This window comes from Salvelinus fontinalis, chromosome 1 (assembly GCF_029448725.1).
Source record: "Salvelinus fontinalis isolate EN_2023a chromosome 1, ASM2944872v1, whole genome shotgun sequence".
NCBI lineage: Eukaryota > Metazoa > Chordata > Actinopteri > Salmoniformes > Salmonidae > Salvelinus > Salvelinus fontinalis.
The window spans coordinates 14,250,454-14,267,653 of NC_074665.1; the positions used below are offsets into that span (position 1 = coordinate 14,250,454).

General features: G+C 41.2%; 1 protein-coding gene across 1 annotated transcript; it reads left to right on the forward strand.

Moving 5' to 3' along the window:
• Positions 1–94: 94 nt before the first annotated feature.
• Positions 95–16,144, forward strand: LOC129819327 (MBT domain-containing protein 1-like). The gene is made up of 17 exons (XM_055875758.1): positions 95–254; positions 1,214–1,415; positions 1,711–1,844; positions 2,025–2,145; positions 2,433–2,515; positions 2,681–2,798; positions 2,989–3,123; positions 3,504–3,592; positions 3,717–3,942; positions 4,056–4,111; positions 4,230–4,334; positions 4,547–4,694; positions 4,917–4,999; positions 5,275–5,509; positions 8,221–8,292; positions 10,958–11,131; positions 11,697–16,144. The coding sequence occupies exons 1-17, from the start codon at positions 234–236 to the stop codon at positions 11,816–11,818; spliced, it is 2,124 nt and encodes a 707-aa protein (XP_055731733.1). The 5' UTR covers positions 95–233; the 3' UTR covers positions 11,819–16,144.
• Positions 16,145–17,200: the final 1,056 nt, after the last annotated feature.

Consider the following 17,200-nt stretch of genomic DNA (forward strand, 5'->3'; position numbering starts at 1 on the left):
ATTTTACACAATTGTTTTGTTTCTGTGTCTTGTCGTTAAGCACTGACCAATCACAGCAAAGTGGGTTCTGATCGCGCATGCTCATTTAACACATTGGATATTTGTTGATACTGTCCTGCTTGAGTTCCTTTCGGGGCTCTGAGTTTAGCTTTTTCAAGCTATTAAACCCCCTACTTTGGGGGGTTTACTATTCTAATTGAGCCAATAAAATACTTTAACTATATGAAGGGCTGATGGAGAACACAAGGGATTTGGTGAGTTAATTTTCCCGATGTGGGCCGTCCGTATCCGATTTGTTGTGTAGCAAGCGTGCTAACTTTAGCCTTAGCTAGCGCTCCCCTTTCGTTATCGGATTGTAGTAACAGCTGATTGAATCCCCTAAACTACAAACTAGCAATATCCAACAGCCCTTATTTTATTGGAAAGTGAATATGTGGACACTTTTATTCGGTTTTTACATACTAAATGGATACTCATTTAAATAATTTATTGCAAGCGGTGTCTTGTAACTGACGGTAGCTAGGTCAGCTAGCCAAGTAACTAACGCTAGAACTGGAATAACTGGTTTGCTAGCTGAGGCCCAGCCCATGTCTCTCACATTCATTCTGCACAATCCGTTTTAACAATGTTGGCTAAGTGTTAACGGTAACATAAATAGCTAGCTAGCCAGTAACGTTAGTGCGATTAAGATGATGGGGAAAGGATCGTTTAGCTGGAGGTGTTTCTCCAGACAGCTAAATTAGCAAGCTAGCGTTAGCTACCAGCTACTATTATATGCAGAGGTGGTAAATAAATTAACACTTAGGCGGCTTTGTGATTAAATAGCAAGGAAACTGGTATTGTATTTTATATAAAATATATAAATACGTAAGACTCAGTTATTGCTCAGGTAAATGTTATCCGATGCTAGTAACTGTATTGGTATGGATGTTGTTATCTCATGGATGTCTGTAGCCATGTACATATGCTTAGCCGTGGTAGTTATATCTGCTACATGTCAGTGTGGCTGTTGTATCACATTGTTTACCGTACACGGTTTCCAAGTATACCAATCTTCTATTAGGACTAATATCCCACAATAAAACATGTTATTTAAGTTGTGATTATTCACTTGTTGAAAGAAGAACAAGTGTCAATAAATGATATTATATCCCTCTCACTGTACAATTGGTGTCAGTAGGCGTCATGCGTTCCCTCTCTCTGCTTCTTCCAGGCTGAACGCACCCCGCGTTCGGAGCGTAAGCGCCAGGACTCGTTTGGGATGTTTGACCGGTACGACAGCTGCAGTGAGGAGAGCACCAGTAGCTCCAGCTCAGAGGACAGTGAGGACGAGGTGCCCTCCATCCCCGCCAGCCTGCCCATCATCAAAAACAATGGACAGGTCTACACCTATCCCGACGGCAAGACCGGCATGGGTCAGTACAGGGAAATATTGATATAGGATCCATAGATATAAATCAGTTAAGAATCCTATGGGTCAGTCAGTGTCTCTGGGGTGATTGCACAAAACCGGTTAAGCGAGTGAATTAAGTGGCTGCCTGTGATTGACATAGATCCCGGCCTGCTACTGTCATAGTTATCCTGTCATTTCATACAATATAGTTGAGGAAAATAACTGATGAAAGAAGAATACATTGCTTTGAATGAATTGGAATATCCTGCTTTATTCTGAGTTCCCAGGAAATGTTTATGTGTTGCCTTGTTTTCCAGCCACGTGTGAGATGTGTGGGATGGTCGGAGTACGAGACGCCTTCTACTCCAAGACTAAACGCTTCTGCAGCGTCTCCTGCTCTAGAAGTTACTCCTCCAACTCTAAGAAAGCCAGCATCTTGGCTAGACTCCAGGTAACCATATAATCCCATACTATGTTCTGTATGTTATTTGTTGTAGCCAGATAGTAGAATTAGAACATCTTCTTCTATTTCCTTTGGAAATGCAAGAGAACATAACCAGTAAAAAGTGTGGGCATATTTTGTTTCTTCAATCTAATCTCACTGTAAATGTTTTTGTGCTTTTTACTGAAGGGTAAACCACCTACGAAAAAGGCCAAGGTCTTACAGAAACAGCCTCTCATGGCAAAGTTGGCAGCTTACGCCCAGTACCAAGCAAGTCAACAACAACAGAACCAGGCTAAGTCAAAAGCAGGCGAGTCCACCTGTAGTTCAGTTGGTAGAGCATGGCGCTTCAAAGCCAGGATAGTGGGTTCGATTCCCGGGACCGTCTATATGTAAAATGTATGCATGCATGACTAAGTTGCTTTGGTTAAAAGCTTCTGCTAAATGGCATATATTATAGACAGAACACACAATCTCTCATATTGTTGTTATGCAGAAGAATGGCCTTGAATGGAAGATGGTTTTAGTCCTAAGAACACACATTCTCTTTCCTGACCCAGTATAGTGAATGTTGACCTTGTTCCTTCTCCCCTACAGTGGTTCCTGTTGAAGGCTTTGACTGGGGGCGGTACATCTGTAGCAATAACTTGGTTGGAGCACCAGTCAGCTGCTTCAAGCACGTACGTTTAAACAACAGCTAGACATTCAAATTGCCCTGTATTGAAGTCTATTGCAGATGCTAAGGTTATATATCTGTAAATCCACCTTGTTTTGATCAACACAATTGTACCTTGTGGGATATATTATGAACTTGTGTTACATTTCATTATTTCTCGGTGTCTCAGGTCCCTATGGGTACGTGCTGGGGAGACCTAGCTGAAGGAGTGATGGTCGAGGTGCTCAACTCTGATACTAACCTCTCTACTAAAGTCTACTGGGTAGCAGGGATCGTCAAACTGTCAGGTAAGAACACATCTAACCACTTGAAGGATTTCTATCCGTGTAACCAAACAATTCTTAACATTTTTAAAGTATTTTTTTTTTTTTGCCATAATGTGCAGACTATTCTTAATATTTCTTAGAAGAATGCACAGTAATGGGGTTGTAAAGATGTCCCATGAGAGGTTCTTTCTGTTTCTGTTCTCTTCCCCAGGGTTCAAGGCTCTGCTGCGGTACGAGGGTTTTGACAACGACACCAGCAGGGACTTCTGGTGTAATCTCTGTGTTCCAGAGATCCACCACGTAGGGTGGTGCGCATCCAGCGGGAAACCGCTCGTACCTCCCAAATGTAAACATCATTCCATAATCATGATCATAGTAATACGCTTTCTTTTTTAACATGCCTTTTTTAACATGCCTTTTTTAACATGCCTTTTGACATGCCTTTTTTAACATGCCATTTAACATGCCTTTTAACAGGCCTTTTTAACATGCCTTTTTTAACAGGCCTTTTTTAACAGGCCTTTTTTAACAGGCCTTTTTTAACAGGCCTTGTTTAACAGGCCTTGTTTAACAGTCCTTTTTAACATGCCTTTATTTAACATGCTTTTTTACATGTTTTTTAACATGCCATTTAACATGCCTTTTTTAACATGCCTTGAACTTAACAGAAGATGGAAAACAGATTGATAGACTGATGATGGATTATGTTTTTGGTTTCTCTCTCAGCGATACAGCTAAAGTACTCTAACTGGAAAGCTTTCCTTGTGAAGCGTCTCACTGGAGCCAAAACACTACCACCGGACTTTGCCACCAAGGTAAGATTTCATCACTTTGAGCTGCAAGACGTAAACACCGGTAAGGACGATGGCTTAAACTCTCCCTAGTTCACTAAAAGCACCCACTCTTAGCGCTTCCTTTCATTCCCCCCTCTCCACCCAGGTCCATGAGAACATGCAGTTCCCCTTTAAGAAGCTGATGCGTGTGGAGGTGGTGGATAAGAGCCACCTGTGCCGGACGCGGGTGGCTCTGGTGGAGCAGGTGATTGGGGGACGACTGAGGCTCGTCTACGAGGAGGGCTCTGACGACTTCTGGTGTCACATGTACTCCCCGCTCATACACTCCATCGGATGGTCCCGGAGCATCGGACACCGCTTCAAACGGTCCGGTCAGTCAAGTTAGTTGGTTTTGGGTAGTTAAGTTGGCAGTGAGTTAGGCCTAGGTAGGTAGTTAGTCTAATGTGTTTGTTTTCTGACTCTGCTGACAATGTTTGGTTCCCAGATGTGTCAAAGAAAATCGATGGTCAAATGGACGCCCCCGCCCAGCTGTTTGCCAAGGTAATGTAAATACACCACATGTTTACACTGCCCCAAGTCTTTGTGCCTCTTTGGTTTGTATTGATATTTTCCAATGTACGGATCCAGAATGATGAATGAATCTGTGATATCTCCTCAGGTGAAAGACGTGGACCAGAATGGTGAATGGTTCAGGGACAGGATGAAACTAGAGGCCATCGACCCTCTAAACCTCTCAGCTATAAGTGTAGCCACTGTAAGAAAGGTAACTGTCTCACTTCTCCGCTTTCTGTGTAGCCACTGTAATAAAGACATGGCAACAGTTTGGGTCGTTTCCATGGTAAAATTCAAGGGTCATACTGCTCCGCTTTTGGCTCCCCTGGATTGAGGTTTCCCTCTACTTACTTTCAGTCCCCGGTCACCTGTTAAGGTATTGAGTTGTATACATCTTAGATGGATGTTTGCTGTCCGTTTCAGGTGTTGGCAGACGGGTACCTCATGATCGGCGTCGACGGGTCGGAGGTGACTGACGGCTCAGACTGGTTCTGCTACCACTCCACCTCTCCCTCCATCTTCCCTGCCGGCTTCTGTGAAATCAACAACATCGAACTCACACACCCTAGAGGTACACTTCTTACCCCAACTTTCTTTTCCTTATTTGACAGACTGCAACATTCCCTCACTCAGTTATTTTTTTTCACCCGTTGTTTATTTAATTAAGGATAGTCTCATTGAGATAGTCTCTTTGTCCCAGTTGTTGAAGGTAGCTCTTGTTCCTCTTCCTCTTTGGCCTCTCTGGTCAAGGGTTATGTGTTAACCCAGCCTTACCACTGACTCTGCCCCACAGGGTACACTAAACTGCCATTTAAATGGTTTGACTACCTCAGAGAAACAAGTTCAATAGCCGCTCCTGTGAAGCTCTTTAACAAGGTAGGACTGATTCCTGACATCGTGGCTGTGTTGTTTTGTTGGTTAGCGCAGTCCTGTAGTTCTGTCTTTCTATGATCACATGAAAATTATACTTCAAATAAAAACGACTACAAGATGGCATTACCTACAAGGCAAATTATTTATCTATTTTTCGCTTACATACATGTTTGATGTAAGACTTTTTTCAAAAATTGTTATGGAAAAAGCACTGTATTGACCAAGAACCTAAAAATGTCTCTCGTCTTTGCCTCCGCCATCTTGTTGCCCCTGCCCAGGATGTTCCAAACCACGGGTTCCGTCAGGGTATGAAGCTGGAGGCCGTGGACCTGATGGAGCCCAGGTTGGTGTGTGTTGCCACTGTGACTCGGATCGTCCACCGCCTGTTGCGCATCCACTTTGATGGCTGGGAGGACGAGTACGACCAATGGGTGGACTGTCAGTCGTCTGACCTCTACCCCGTGGGCTGGTGTCAGCTGACCGGCTACCAGCTACAGCCCCCCGCCGCACAGAGTGAGATCAAACACCACAGTTCTACCCAAATATAACACACTAACATGTAACACACTAACATGTAACACACTAACATGTAACACACCAACATGTAACACACCAACATGTAACACACTAACATGTAACACACTAACACACCAACATGTAACACACCAACATGTAACACACCAACATGTAACACACTAACATGTAACACACCAACATGTAACACACTAACACACCAACATGTAACACACCAACATGTAACACACCAACATGTAACACACTAACATGTAACACACTAACGCACCAACATGTAACACACTAACATGTAACACACCAACATGTAACACACCAACATGTAACACACCAACATGTAACACACTAACACACCAACATGTAACACACTAACACACCAACATGTAACACACTAACACACCAACATGTAACACACTAACACACCAACATGTAACACACTAACACACCAACATGTAACACACTAACACACCAACATGTAACACACTAACACACCAACATGTAACACACTAACACACCAACATGTAACACACCAACATGTAACACACCAACATGTAACACACTAACATGTAACACACTAACACACCAACATGTAACACACTAACATGTAACACACCAACATGTAACACACTAACACACCAACATGTAACACACTAACACACCAACATGTAACACACTAACACACCAACATGTAACACACCAACATGTAACACACCAACACACCAACATGTAACACACTAACATGTAACACACTAACACACCAACATGTAACACACCAACATGTAACACACCAACATGTAACACACCAACACATCAACACGAAACACACCAACATGTGACACACTAACACGTAACACACTAACACACCAGCACGTAACACACCAACACGTAACACACCAACATGTAACACACCAACACAACATGTAACACACCAACATATAACACACCAACACAACATGTAACACACCAACACAACATGTAACACACTAACACAACATGTAACACACTAACACAACATGTAACACACTAACACAACATGTAACACACTAACACAACATGTAACACATCAAGATGTAACACACCAAGATGTATCACACCAAGATGTAACACACCAACATGTAACACACTAACATGTAACACACCAACATGTAACACACCAACATGTAACACACTAACATGTAACACACTAACACACCAACATGTAACACACCAACATGTAACACACCAACATGTAACACACTAACATGTAACACACCAACATGTAACACACTAACACACCAACATGTAACACACCAACATGTAACACACCAACATGTAACACACTAACATGTAACACACTAACGCACCAACATGTAACACACTAACATGTAACACACCAACATGTAACACACCAACATGTAACACACCAACATGTAACACACTAACACACCAACATGTAACACACTAACACACCAACATGTAACACACTAACACACCAACATGTAACACACTAACACACCAACATGTAACACACTAACACACCAACATGTAACACACTAACACACCAACATGTAACACACTAACACACCAACATGTAACACACTAACACACCAACATGTAACACACCAACATGTAACACACCAACATGTAACACACTAACATGTAACACACTAACACACCAACATGTAACACACTAACATGTAACACACCAACATGTAACACACTAACACACCAACATGTAACACACTAACACACCAACATGTAACACACTAACACACCAACATGTAACACACCAACATGTAACACACCAACACACCAACATGTAACACACTAACATGTAACACACTAACACACCAACATGTAACACACCAACATGTAACACACCAACATGTAACACACCAACACATCAACACGAAACACACCAACATGTGACACACTAACACGTAACACACTAACACATCAGCACGTAACACACCAACACGTAACACACCAACATGTAACACACCAACACAACATGTAACACACCAACATATAACACACCAACACAACATGTAACACACCAACACAACATGTAACACACTAACACAACATGTAACACACTAACACAACATGTAACACACTAACACAACATGTAACACACTAACACAACATGTAACACATCAAGATGTAACACACCAAGATGTATCACACCAAGATGTAACACACCAACATGTGACACACTAACACGTAACACACTAACACGTAACACACTAACACACTAACACGTAACACACTAACACACCAACACGTAACACACCAACACGTAACACACCAACACGTAACACACCAACACGTAACACACCAACACGTAACACACCAACACAACATGTAACACACCAACATATAACACACCAACACAACATGTAACACACCAACACAACATGTAACACACTAACACAACATGTAACACAGGAACGTGTAACACAGGAACGTGTAACACAGGAACGTGTAACACAGGAACGTGTAACACAGGAACGTGTAACACACGAACATACACACTCATAAACCAATCAACTACCACTTAGGCTCTCATTGATGGATTGGATTAAGTTCCAGCTAATACGTGACCAATTACTTGATAACATGCGATTGGAGTCCCAAACTAACAGGCAGAAATGTACATTTGTGTAAAACAATAGGCCACTGTTTATGCTCTCCTCTCTTTTCTGTCATTTCAGTGGCCAGAGAAATCCCTGCAGCTGTACCTAAGCACAAGAAGAAAGCCCAACAATACAAAGGACAAAAGAAAAGTGAGTTCTCTAATCTTTTATCATCACTCGCTTCCCTCTTTCCCTCCTTTCGTTGGTCCACACCAGTGGAGGCTGGTGGGAGGATCTATAGGAGGATGGGCTCATTGTAATAATGGCTGGAATGGATTCAGTGGAACGGAGTCAAACGTGGTTTCCCTGTGTTTGATACTGTTCCATTGATTCCATTCCAGCCATTGCAATGACTCTGTCCTCCCAAAGTGCCTCCCACCAGCCTCCACTGTTCCACACTCTGGTGGGGGGAAATCTATCTATCTTAGAATCTCTGTTAATGTTTAGTTTTTTCTTTCTTGTCTGTTCTTTGGGATCTGATTGGTTGGCATGAGTCCCATGACAGGAAGCTGTGGTACTCTGGGCGAGTGCCAAAAAGGTGGCGAGGGTGTTGTAACACTGGGTGTGATGGTCCAAACCATAGAGATAAAAATAGGACTTATCTTTCTGTCTGTGCCATTATGGTGTCCATGACAACATGGGCAGTGCCATTGGGGCTCTCTCCGTTTTAAAGTAGTGAATGTTCTTCTGTTGTGTTTGAAAAAGCATAAAGATAATATTGTTGATTTATCGTCCCCTGCTGTGTGTCTTCTTTCTTGTGTGTTATTCATTTGTGGCCACTAATTGGCAGTGATATAGCTTAACGCCATCTACAAACCAATTTGAAGAAGGCAATGCTCTGATCTTTGGCTAATCACTCCCAGCCCATAGGAATCACCACCCAGTTGACCACTTTAAAATGGTGGAAGGCCTCGATGGCAATGTCCATGCTGAAACTGGTTCTATCCATCTAGAGCCATCTGTCTACCTGTATGTTCCAAGCACAACTTGTTCCACGTCTTAAGAAGTGGTTTAGCAGGGCTATGTGCAGACATGTGGTCACACACTAACGCAAGTCTGGTTTACTTGAGTCTTGCTTACCTTGGATGTATTCAGAACATGTTTTAGAACATTTCACAATGGATCAGAGGTCATCCTTCTGAACCGTTTGAAACATGGTTGGTGTTTTTGAAATATTGTATTTAAACAGAATAAAATAACTTGAATATGTACAGTTGAAGGCGGAAGTTTACATACACGTAGGTTGGAGTCATTAAAACTCATTTTTCAACCACTCCACAAATTTCTTAACTGTGGATGTATTTCAAGGCCTACCTTTAAACTCAGTGCCTCTTTGCTTGACATCATGGGAAAATCATAAGAAATCAGCCAAGACCTCAGAAAATAAATTGTAGACCTCCACAAGTCTGGTTCATCCTTGGGAGCAATTTCCAAACGCCTGAAGGTACCACGTTCATCTGTACAAAAAATAGTACGCAAGTATAAACACCATAGTATAAACACCCTGACCTATTGATGCAGCCATCATACCACTCAGGGAGGAGACGCATTCTGTCTCCTAGAGATTAACATACGTTGGTTCGAAAAGTGCAAATCAATCCCAGAACAACAGCAAAGGACCTTGTGAAGATGCTGGAGGAAACGGGTACAAAAGATTCTATATCCACAGTAAAACGAGTTCTATATCGACATAACCTGAAAGGCCGCTCAGCAAGGAAGAAGCCACTGCTCCAAAACCTCCATAAAAAAGCCAGGCTACGGTTTGCAACTGCACATGGGGACAAAGTTCGTACTTTTTGGAGAAATGTTCTCTGATCTGATGAAACAAAAATAGAACTGTTTGGCCATAATGACCATCGTTATGTTTGGAGGAAAAAGGGGGAGGCTTAACAAGCCGAAGAACTCCATCCCAACCGTGAAGCACGGGAGTGGCAGCATCATGTTGTGGGTGTGCTTTTCTGCAGGAGGGACTGGTGCACTTCAACAAAAATAGATGAAATTATGTGGATATATTGAAGTAACATCTCAAGACATCGGTCGGGAAGTTAAAGCTTGGTCGCAAATGGGTCTTCCAAATGGACAATGACCCCAAGCATACTTGCAAAGTTGCCTAAGGACATCAAAGTCAAGGTATTGAAGTGGCCATCACAAAGCCCTGACCTCAATCCTATAGAAAATTTGTGGGCAAAACTGAAAAAGCGTTTGCGAGCAAGAAGGCCTACAAACCTGACTCAGTTACACCAGCTCTGTCAGAAGGAATGGGCCAAAATTCACCCAACTTATTGTGGGAAGCTTGTGGAAGGCTACCAGAAACGTTTGACCCAGGTTAAACAGTTAAAAGGCAATGCTACCAAATACTAATTGAATGTATGTTAACATCTGACCCACTTGGAATGTGGTGAAAGAAATAAAAGCTGAAATAAACCATTCTCTCTACTATTATTCTGACATTTCACATTCTTAAAATAAAGTGGTGATCCTAACTGACCTAAGACAGGGAATTTTTAACAGGATTAAATATCCGGAATTGTGAAAAACTGAGTTTAAATGTATTTGGCTAAGGTGTATGTAAACCTCCGACTTCAACTGTACATGCTATATAATTCATTAAATAATGTGATTATCTAGGCCATTTACCTTTATATACACACACACAATAGGATCTGTAATTAATTAATAAGTTAGCATTTATTTTATTATTCAAAATACATATGAAGTAACCCTATGCAACCGAACATTCAAACCTACACTGTTGGGAGCAGTAGCAACCTGAAAGCACCCGTAGTAGCTTACCTGAGTCTAACTTGGTGTCTAGAGCGGAAGGTTCCGGTTGGTCGTCGGCTCTTCAGTCAGGCAGGCAGGAGGAGGAGCCTATCAGGGGAGGACGAAGAGCAGAGTCCGCCCCCTTACTCCAGCCAGTGCCCCACTCTGGCCCCCCGTTCCCGCACCCACCACCACTACCACCACCACCATCACACCCACAAACCAGGTAACACTACCAATAAATAACCACTGAGACCTCCACACAGACAGAGGGTGCTAACAGGGGTCAGTCCTCAGCCACTGTAGGTGCTGACCCTGCTGTGTGATCGCTGTGTGTTGGATACACCTGCATGAAAGCAAGTTCTATTCACCTGTTTCTGTGTCACGTTATTGAAGTGAAAGTACTAATGTGAGAAAGGGCAATTTCTCCTCTCACCTCATGATGCGTACTAGGTGAGCAGGACGTCTGCAGGAAGTAGGAGAAGTGGTGATATAATATACTGTAGAAGTCTGGTTTCATTACAGGAACTACAGGCTCAGATGGAGGGTTAGGTATTAACAAGGATAGCTGGTCTTGTGCTGAAAAGCGTTTTGTGACTAAAAATGGTTGTTTACCCCCTAAGAGAATATATATTTTTTTAAATGGTTGTTTAGCTATTTTGTTCTGTCTTGGTGTTAAACATTTATTATCTGTCTTGGTATGCTGGACAGGCTTTCGAAAATGTATTAAAAAAATTATGTAACCCTCTATTTTGCTATCTCTCTCTCCCTCTCTCTCTCCCTCACTCTAGAGTCTCTGTTACGTCTTAAGGAGGAGCAGGCTGAGGTGGATGAGTTCACCTTCTCCCAGGGCGTCTCGGACCAGGAGAGCAACGGCTCTGGCAGCTACTACATCAAACAGGAGCCCTGTTGACAGGGGGGACAGGGGACCGGGGCTAAGCCTGGGAGGGTAGGGGGAGCCGGACAATGCCCCTGAAATCCAACATCCAGAGAGACACTGCCTACAACCCCCTACTAGGACAAGACACATCCCTAAACCAAGACAAGAGCAACAGGGCAGGGAGCATGGAGAGCTCTAAAAAAAACTCATCCAGAAAAGATGGCCTCTAACACTGCAATCAGGGGAGAATACTGCTGGGGGACTTGGTACCCCAAAAACACTAAGTGACTACATGCCCTGAAACCCAAACCCTTACCCCACAAAATCAAGACAGGGAGCTACTTAGGTCTCCCCAAAACCATCCAGGGAAGAAGAACACTTCTGAGCAGCTACAACATCAAACCCTGGAGCCCAGATGGACAGTCACTCATTCAGTGAGACCGACATACCATATAAACGGGTAACCGGTACACTTCCTAAAGCCACTGGCCCGGAAGAGGGCTATGATACCTGGACAACCTGATCAGAATCCCACATCCCTGAATGATTGGAAACGACCATGGCTTTCTGTCTTCCTCCATAAATGCATCTAGGCAGGGGGCCTTGGAGCTCTGGCTGCCCACAACAGAAGCCTGTTCTCTGGGTACTCTGTCTCTCCCACCACCCTGCCGTAGGCCAGGCAGGACCTCTGACACAACTCGGGGACACACACACACAGACACCTGCACTAAATGTGACAGATATATAGGTCTTTGGTTTATTTCTTTCAGGTAAGAGAGCTAAGGAAGGAGGGATTGAATTTCACTTGGTCTTGAGCGAGGGATTTTATTTCACGCGGTCTTGAAAGCGAGGGAGGGAGGGAAAGAGCTGTATAAAACAGGAATCTTTTTTCCAACAATTTTGCCAGGTGGACTTGCTTTGATTTGCTAATAGTACATGAAGTTTTGGTAAAGTTTCTGTTTTTGTTAGTTTTTGTACTTTTAAATTGGAGGGTTGTTATTTTGTCTTAAATGCTGATTTGTTATCAACAGCTCTTTGGGGGAGTGGTGTGGATATTATAGTAAGGATACATATTCATAGACGAGACCTATTCAATATAGAACTATGTAGATATTAAGGAAAGTGATTTGGCCTGAGTGGGTTTTGAAACCTTGTGAAAGGAGTCTCTTAGACTAGATGGGGTTTGTGCCCCAATAGGTTAACGGACATACTCCTTAGTATTGGCTATGCATACTATGTAGTCTGCTAGTGTGTGTGTTGGGAAACACTAGATTAACACGATCACAGATTGCACTACAGGAACAAACAGCCAGTCTCTCTGGCTTGTTGAAACCATCCTTACCTCTAGCAAGTCAGCAGCTTTACAATAGAGAGACCAGACTTATCTAGTGTTTGTGTTTTTTTACTGGGGAAACAACTCCAGAAACGAAGCTAAACCACATTAGATACTCGTTATTACACTCAACCATAATGTCTTATTCCTTGTCATAACCTATTTTCTTCTAAGAAAACAAGTGCAAACTCTTCATAAATCTGTCCCTAAAAGAGAGAGAATTTCTATCAATCGAGCAAAGTTTAATCCTAAAATGATGTCAATCAGAAATAAAACATTGTAGGCTACATGTCAAGAATGACATCGAGGTATGCAAAACCGTTTGGTTAGGGATTCCCCTCTCTTGTTTATGGCTAATTCTTTATTTCAGAGCCAAATGGATGTGTACTGGTTAAGCATTCAACTGAGCCACTGGATAACAACTTTGTCGGTGTTAATGTCTCCATTTATTAAACATTGCTTTGTTGATAGCCTTTGTAAGTGTCCGTTCACAAAACCAATGGGATCTGATTGGATTAGGCTATAGCAGGAGAAAACCTTTCCCATTGGCTTCTTTATTCACCATTTAGACCGCATACATTTTTGCTAGATTCCTGATTGGTTGGAGATCCTCCCAACTTCCTGAATCTGCTTGTGCATTGTAGCTGGTAGTGAGTGGTGACAATTGTATCTAGACTTCCTCTCTTCCCTCGCGGTGATATGTTATATTGTTGTACTACCTCCTGGTGAGCTTGGCAGTCAAATAGAGACATGGTTGGGGGTCATAGTGACATCATAATGTGTCTAATCCGAGATGCAGGTTTGGGCAACTTGATATACCATATGCAAATAAAAAATAATAATGATATCCTCATATGTCTGACTAGACACCGAACACAGATATTTGTAACAGCACATTTTGAGGTAGTCCTCGAAATGGAATAATATGCAATAATGTTTTCTGTATTTTGCTATGTCAGATCGCTGAATTACAACACCCTAAAGTGATATTAAGGTACATGAAATATATTATACTTGCTTCAATTGACCTACATTCTATTGCATAACTATGGCAACTATGTGAACTATGGTCTATAAACAGAATATAATAGATGTTATTTGAATCCACTATGTATAAATAGAATAGTACAGAATAGTTGATCTAGCTCAGTTATTGTTGCAGTGGATGGGAGATGACCTAGAATCTCTCTTTCTATACCAGTAAGGTTGACAATTAACTTCTCAGGAAATGTTTGCATTTTTCTCTAAGGTGTTTTCTTGGCTGCAAGGGTCAAGCAAAGTGCATTACAGTCACAATTAAACAGAATGACATTGCATAAAGTTATTCAAAGGAAAGTCTTAATGGAATAACTTGGTCACAAATTAATGTTTCTTCTTGTCCATGTCTGAATGTTGATTTCTCCCCTGTTTTTGATATGGTTTCTTGTATTATTATTGTTCTGTTGATTTGGTGAGGTATTTTACATAAACCCTTCATGTCCTAATGTTCTAATGATTAACAATGCGTTTAGAACCCCTTGATCGGTGTTCAGTTTGACGCCATGCTTTGTGTAGCTAGGTTTTACCCTCAATTATTGTTTCCATGTGTAGTTCCTTTTCCAAAGGATGTACGATCAATAGTTTCTACCGTTTCCTCTCTGGATTTTAGATTGAATTTTTTTTATATTAATTAAGGTTATATACAATGTCCAGCGGAGTAATTAAATGTAGTGTGTCACTATCCTCTTATGTGAAAAAGGTTTGGAGTTCAGGATTTGGTTTTTGTTAATTTCAAGAAATCAGATCTGGCACAGACTATGACTAACTAGATGAGAATGAAGAAAGTGTTAAAGAATTGTGGTAATCTTAACCAATTAACTGATCAAATTACGTATCTTAGGAAAAAAAAAAGACACAACTGTTTATAGACTAACTTTGCTGCTACCTTCCAAATAACCCAAATAATTCCTAATGCACAATCACATTTTGGAGAGAGAGGTTTCTTTTTCAGTGATACTATGACTCTTTATTCTTACAAATGGATGTAGGAATATCCCAATGTCACTGAGATGCCCAATCCAAAAGCAACACCTCTGAATCAGCCCCTTAGAGACCTGTAAGAACAGGGTGCCATTATAGGCTCACACCTATTCGTTCAGATGTACAAGGGGTGATTCAGGAAGTGTGTAGAGGGAGGGGCTGATTTGGGACCGGATCGATCCAGTTAGTGCATGCAAAACTGTACGGTCTTTCTGTGGACCAACACTGAGCTTGTTTTGCTGTTATGGTCTTTGGTCGTGCTACCGCTCACTCTAAATCGATACCTAGCCACTAACCCTACTCATCCTATAGATCCGAAAGGATTGGATAGGTTTGAGAAAGATGCTACTAGCTCCATTTTGCCCTTTTGATAGGCTTAGTGGCATTTTGAGGCATATTTCTTACGCCTATCCAAACCTTTCAGATCTTAAATGTCTAGTGGAAGTAGGGGGTCAATCTAGAATGAGGTGTCTGTTCTTTGAATACTAACACGGGTCTCTTTTTGTATGTGACAACCCCACTATATTCAACCGTTATATATCATGGTGCTACATATATATTTGATAAAGTGATTATTAGTTATTTTATTGGGGAAATAATTCTCATTAACTGTAATTATGAATGGAGGGGCTTAAGTTATGTTTTGGTGTTTTATTTTGGATACAATTAACTAAATTATTTGTTTAAAAAAAATTATAATATTGAAATTATAAACACTGACCCGTGTGGTAGAAATTTGGTTGCAATGTGGTTTGTACATCTCTATCTAGATACATGAGGTTTCCGTTCTTTCTTCTGGTCATTTTGTGCTGTGATCGAGGTTTGATAGACAATACCTTGAATTTGTAAATAAACCAAATGTTTGGTAGACATATCAGTTGTATTATTTTTGTGTCTTTTGTTTCCAAGTATTACAAACTGTTTCCGCATGGCTGTGAAAAGGTATCTGTTAACGATTTTTGTAAGAAACATTTTTTTACGCTGATTAAAATGATACTTATAAATTACCATATTTGTCAATGATGTTTTTTTTCTTTTTTTCTCTATAGTTCTATAGGCTACTTTACCTCAATGCTGTTTGAACCAGAGGAGGCTGGTGGGAGGAACTATAGTAATGGAATAAACGGAACGGTATCAAAGACATTAAACACATGCCAATCACGTTTGACTCTGTTCCATCTATTCCATTTCAGCCATTATTACAATGAGCCTGTCCAAAAGCTCCTCCCACCAGCCTCCTTTGGTTTAAACACCACAGGAAATTAAAGACGCCATGAAAAGATGTGGTCAACAAGTCGTATGAGGTTATATGATGTTCCATTATCAGTGGTGGAAAAAGTACTCAATTCTCATTCTTAAGTAAAAGTAAAGATACCTTAATAGAAAATGACTCAAGGAAAAGTGAAAGTTACCCAGTAAAATACTACTTGAGTAAAAGTCAAAGTGTTTGTTTTTAAATATACTTTAGTATCAAAACTAAATGTAGTTGCTAAAATATACTTAAGTATCAAAAGTAAAAGTATGAATAACTTAAAATTCCTTATATTAAGCAACCCAGTTTATTTATTTACGGATAGCCAGGGGCACTCCAACATAATTTAAAAACAAAGCATTTGTGTTTAGTGAGTGTGCCAGATCAGAGGCAGTAGGGATGACCAGGGATGTTCTCATTTCCTGTCCTGCTAAGCATTCAAAATGTAACGTGTAAGGAAAATGTATGTAGTAAAAAGTACATCATTTTCTTTAGGAATGTAGTGAAATAAAAGTTGTCGAAAATATAAATAGTTAAGTACAGATACCACAAAAAACTACTTAAGTAGTACTTTCAAGTATTTTTTACTTAAGTACTTTACACCACTGTCCATTATGAAGCACACACTCCAAAACCTTTTAAACCACGGCTTCGCCTCAAGTCATTATAAATCCATGAGAAATGGACACATGCATCAACTTGTTTGAGTCTGTTCAACAGAACGCCGAGAAGGCCATTGATGAGAAGATGTCCCCGGCCGATAAGACAGACAAAATGGGCTTTGGACTTGTGGGCAATGTCCTGGAGATGA

Coding starts and splice junctions, on each gene's coding strand:
- LOC129819327 (XM_055875758.1), top strand. CDS start 234: ATGGAGAACACAAGGGATTTG. Junction 5,000..5,274: donor CTGTGAAGCTCTTTAACAAG/GTAGGACTGATT, acceptor GCCCCTGCCCAG/GATGTTCCAAACCACGGGTT. Junction 5,510..8,220: donor ACAGCCCCCCGCCGCACAGA/GTGAGATCAAAC, acceptor CTGTCATTTCAG/TGGCCAGAGAAATCCCTGCA.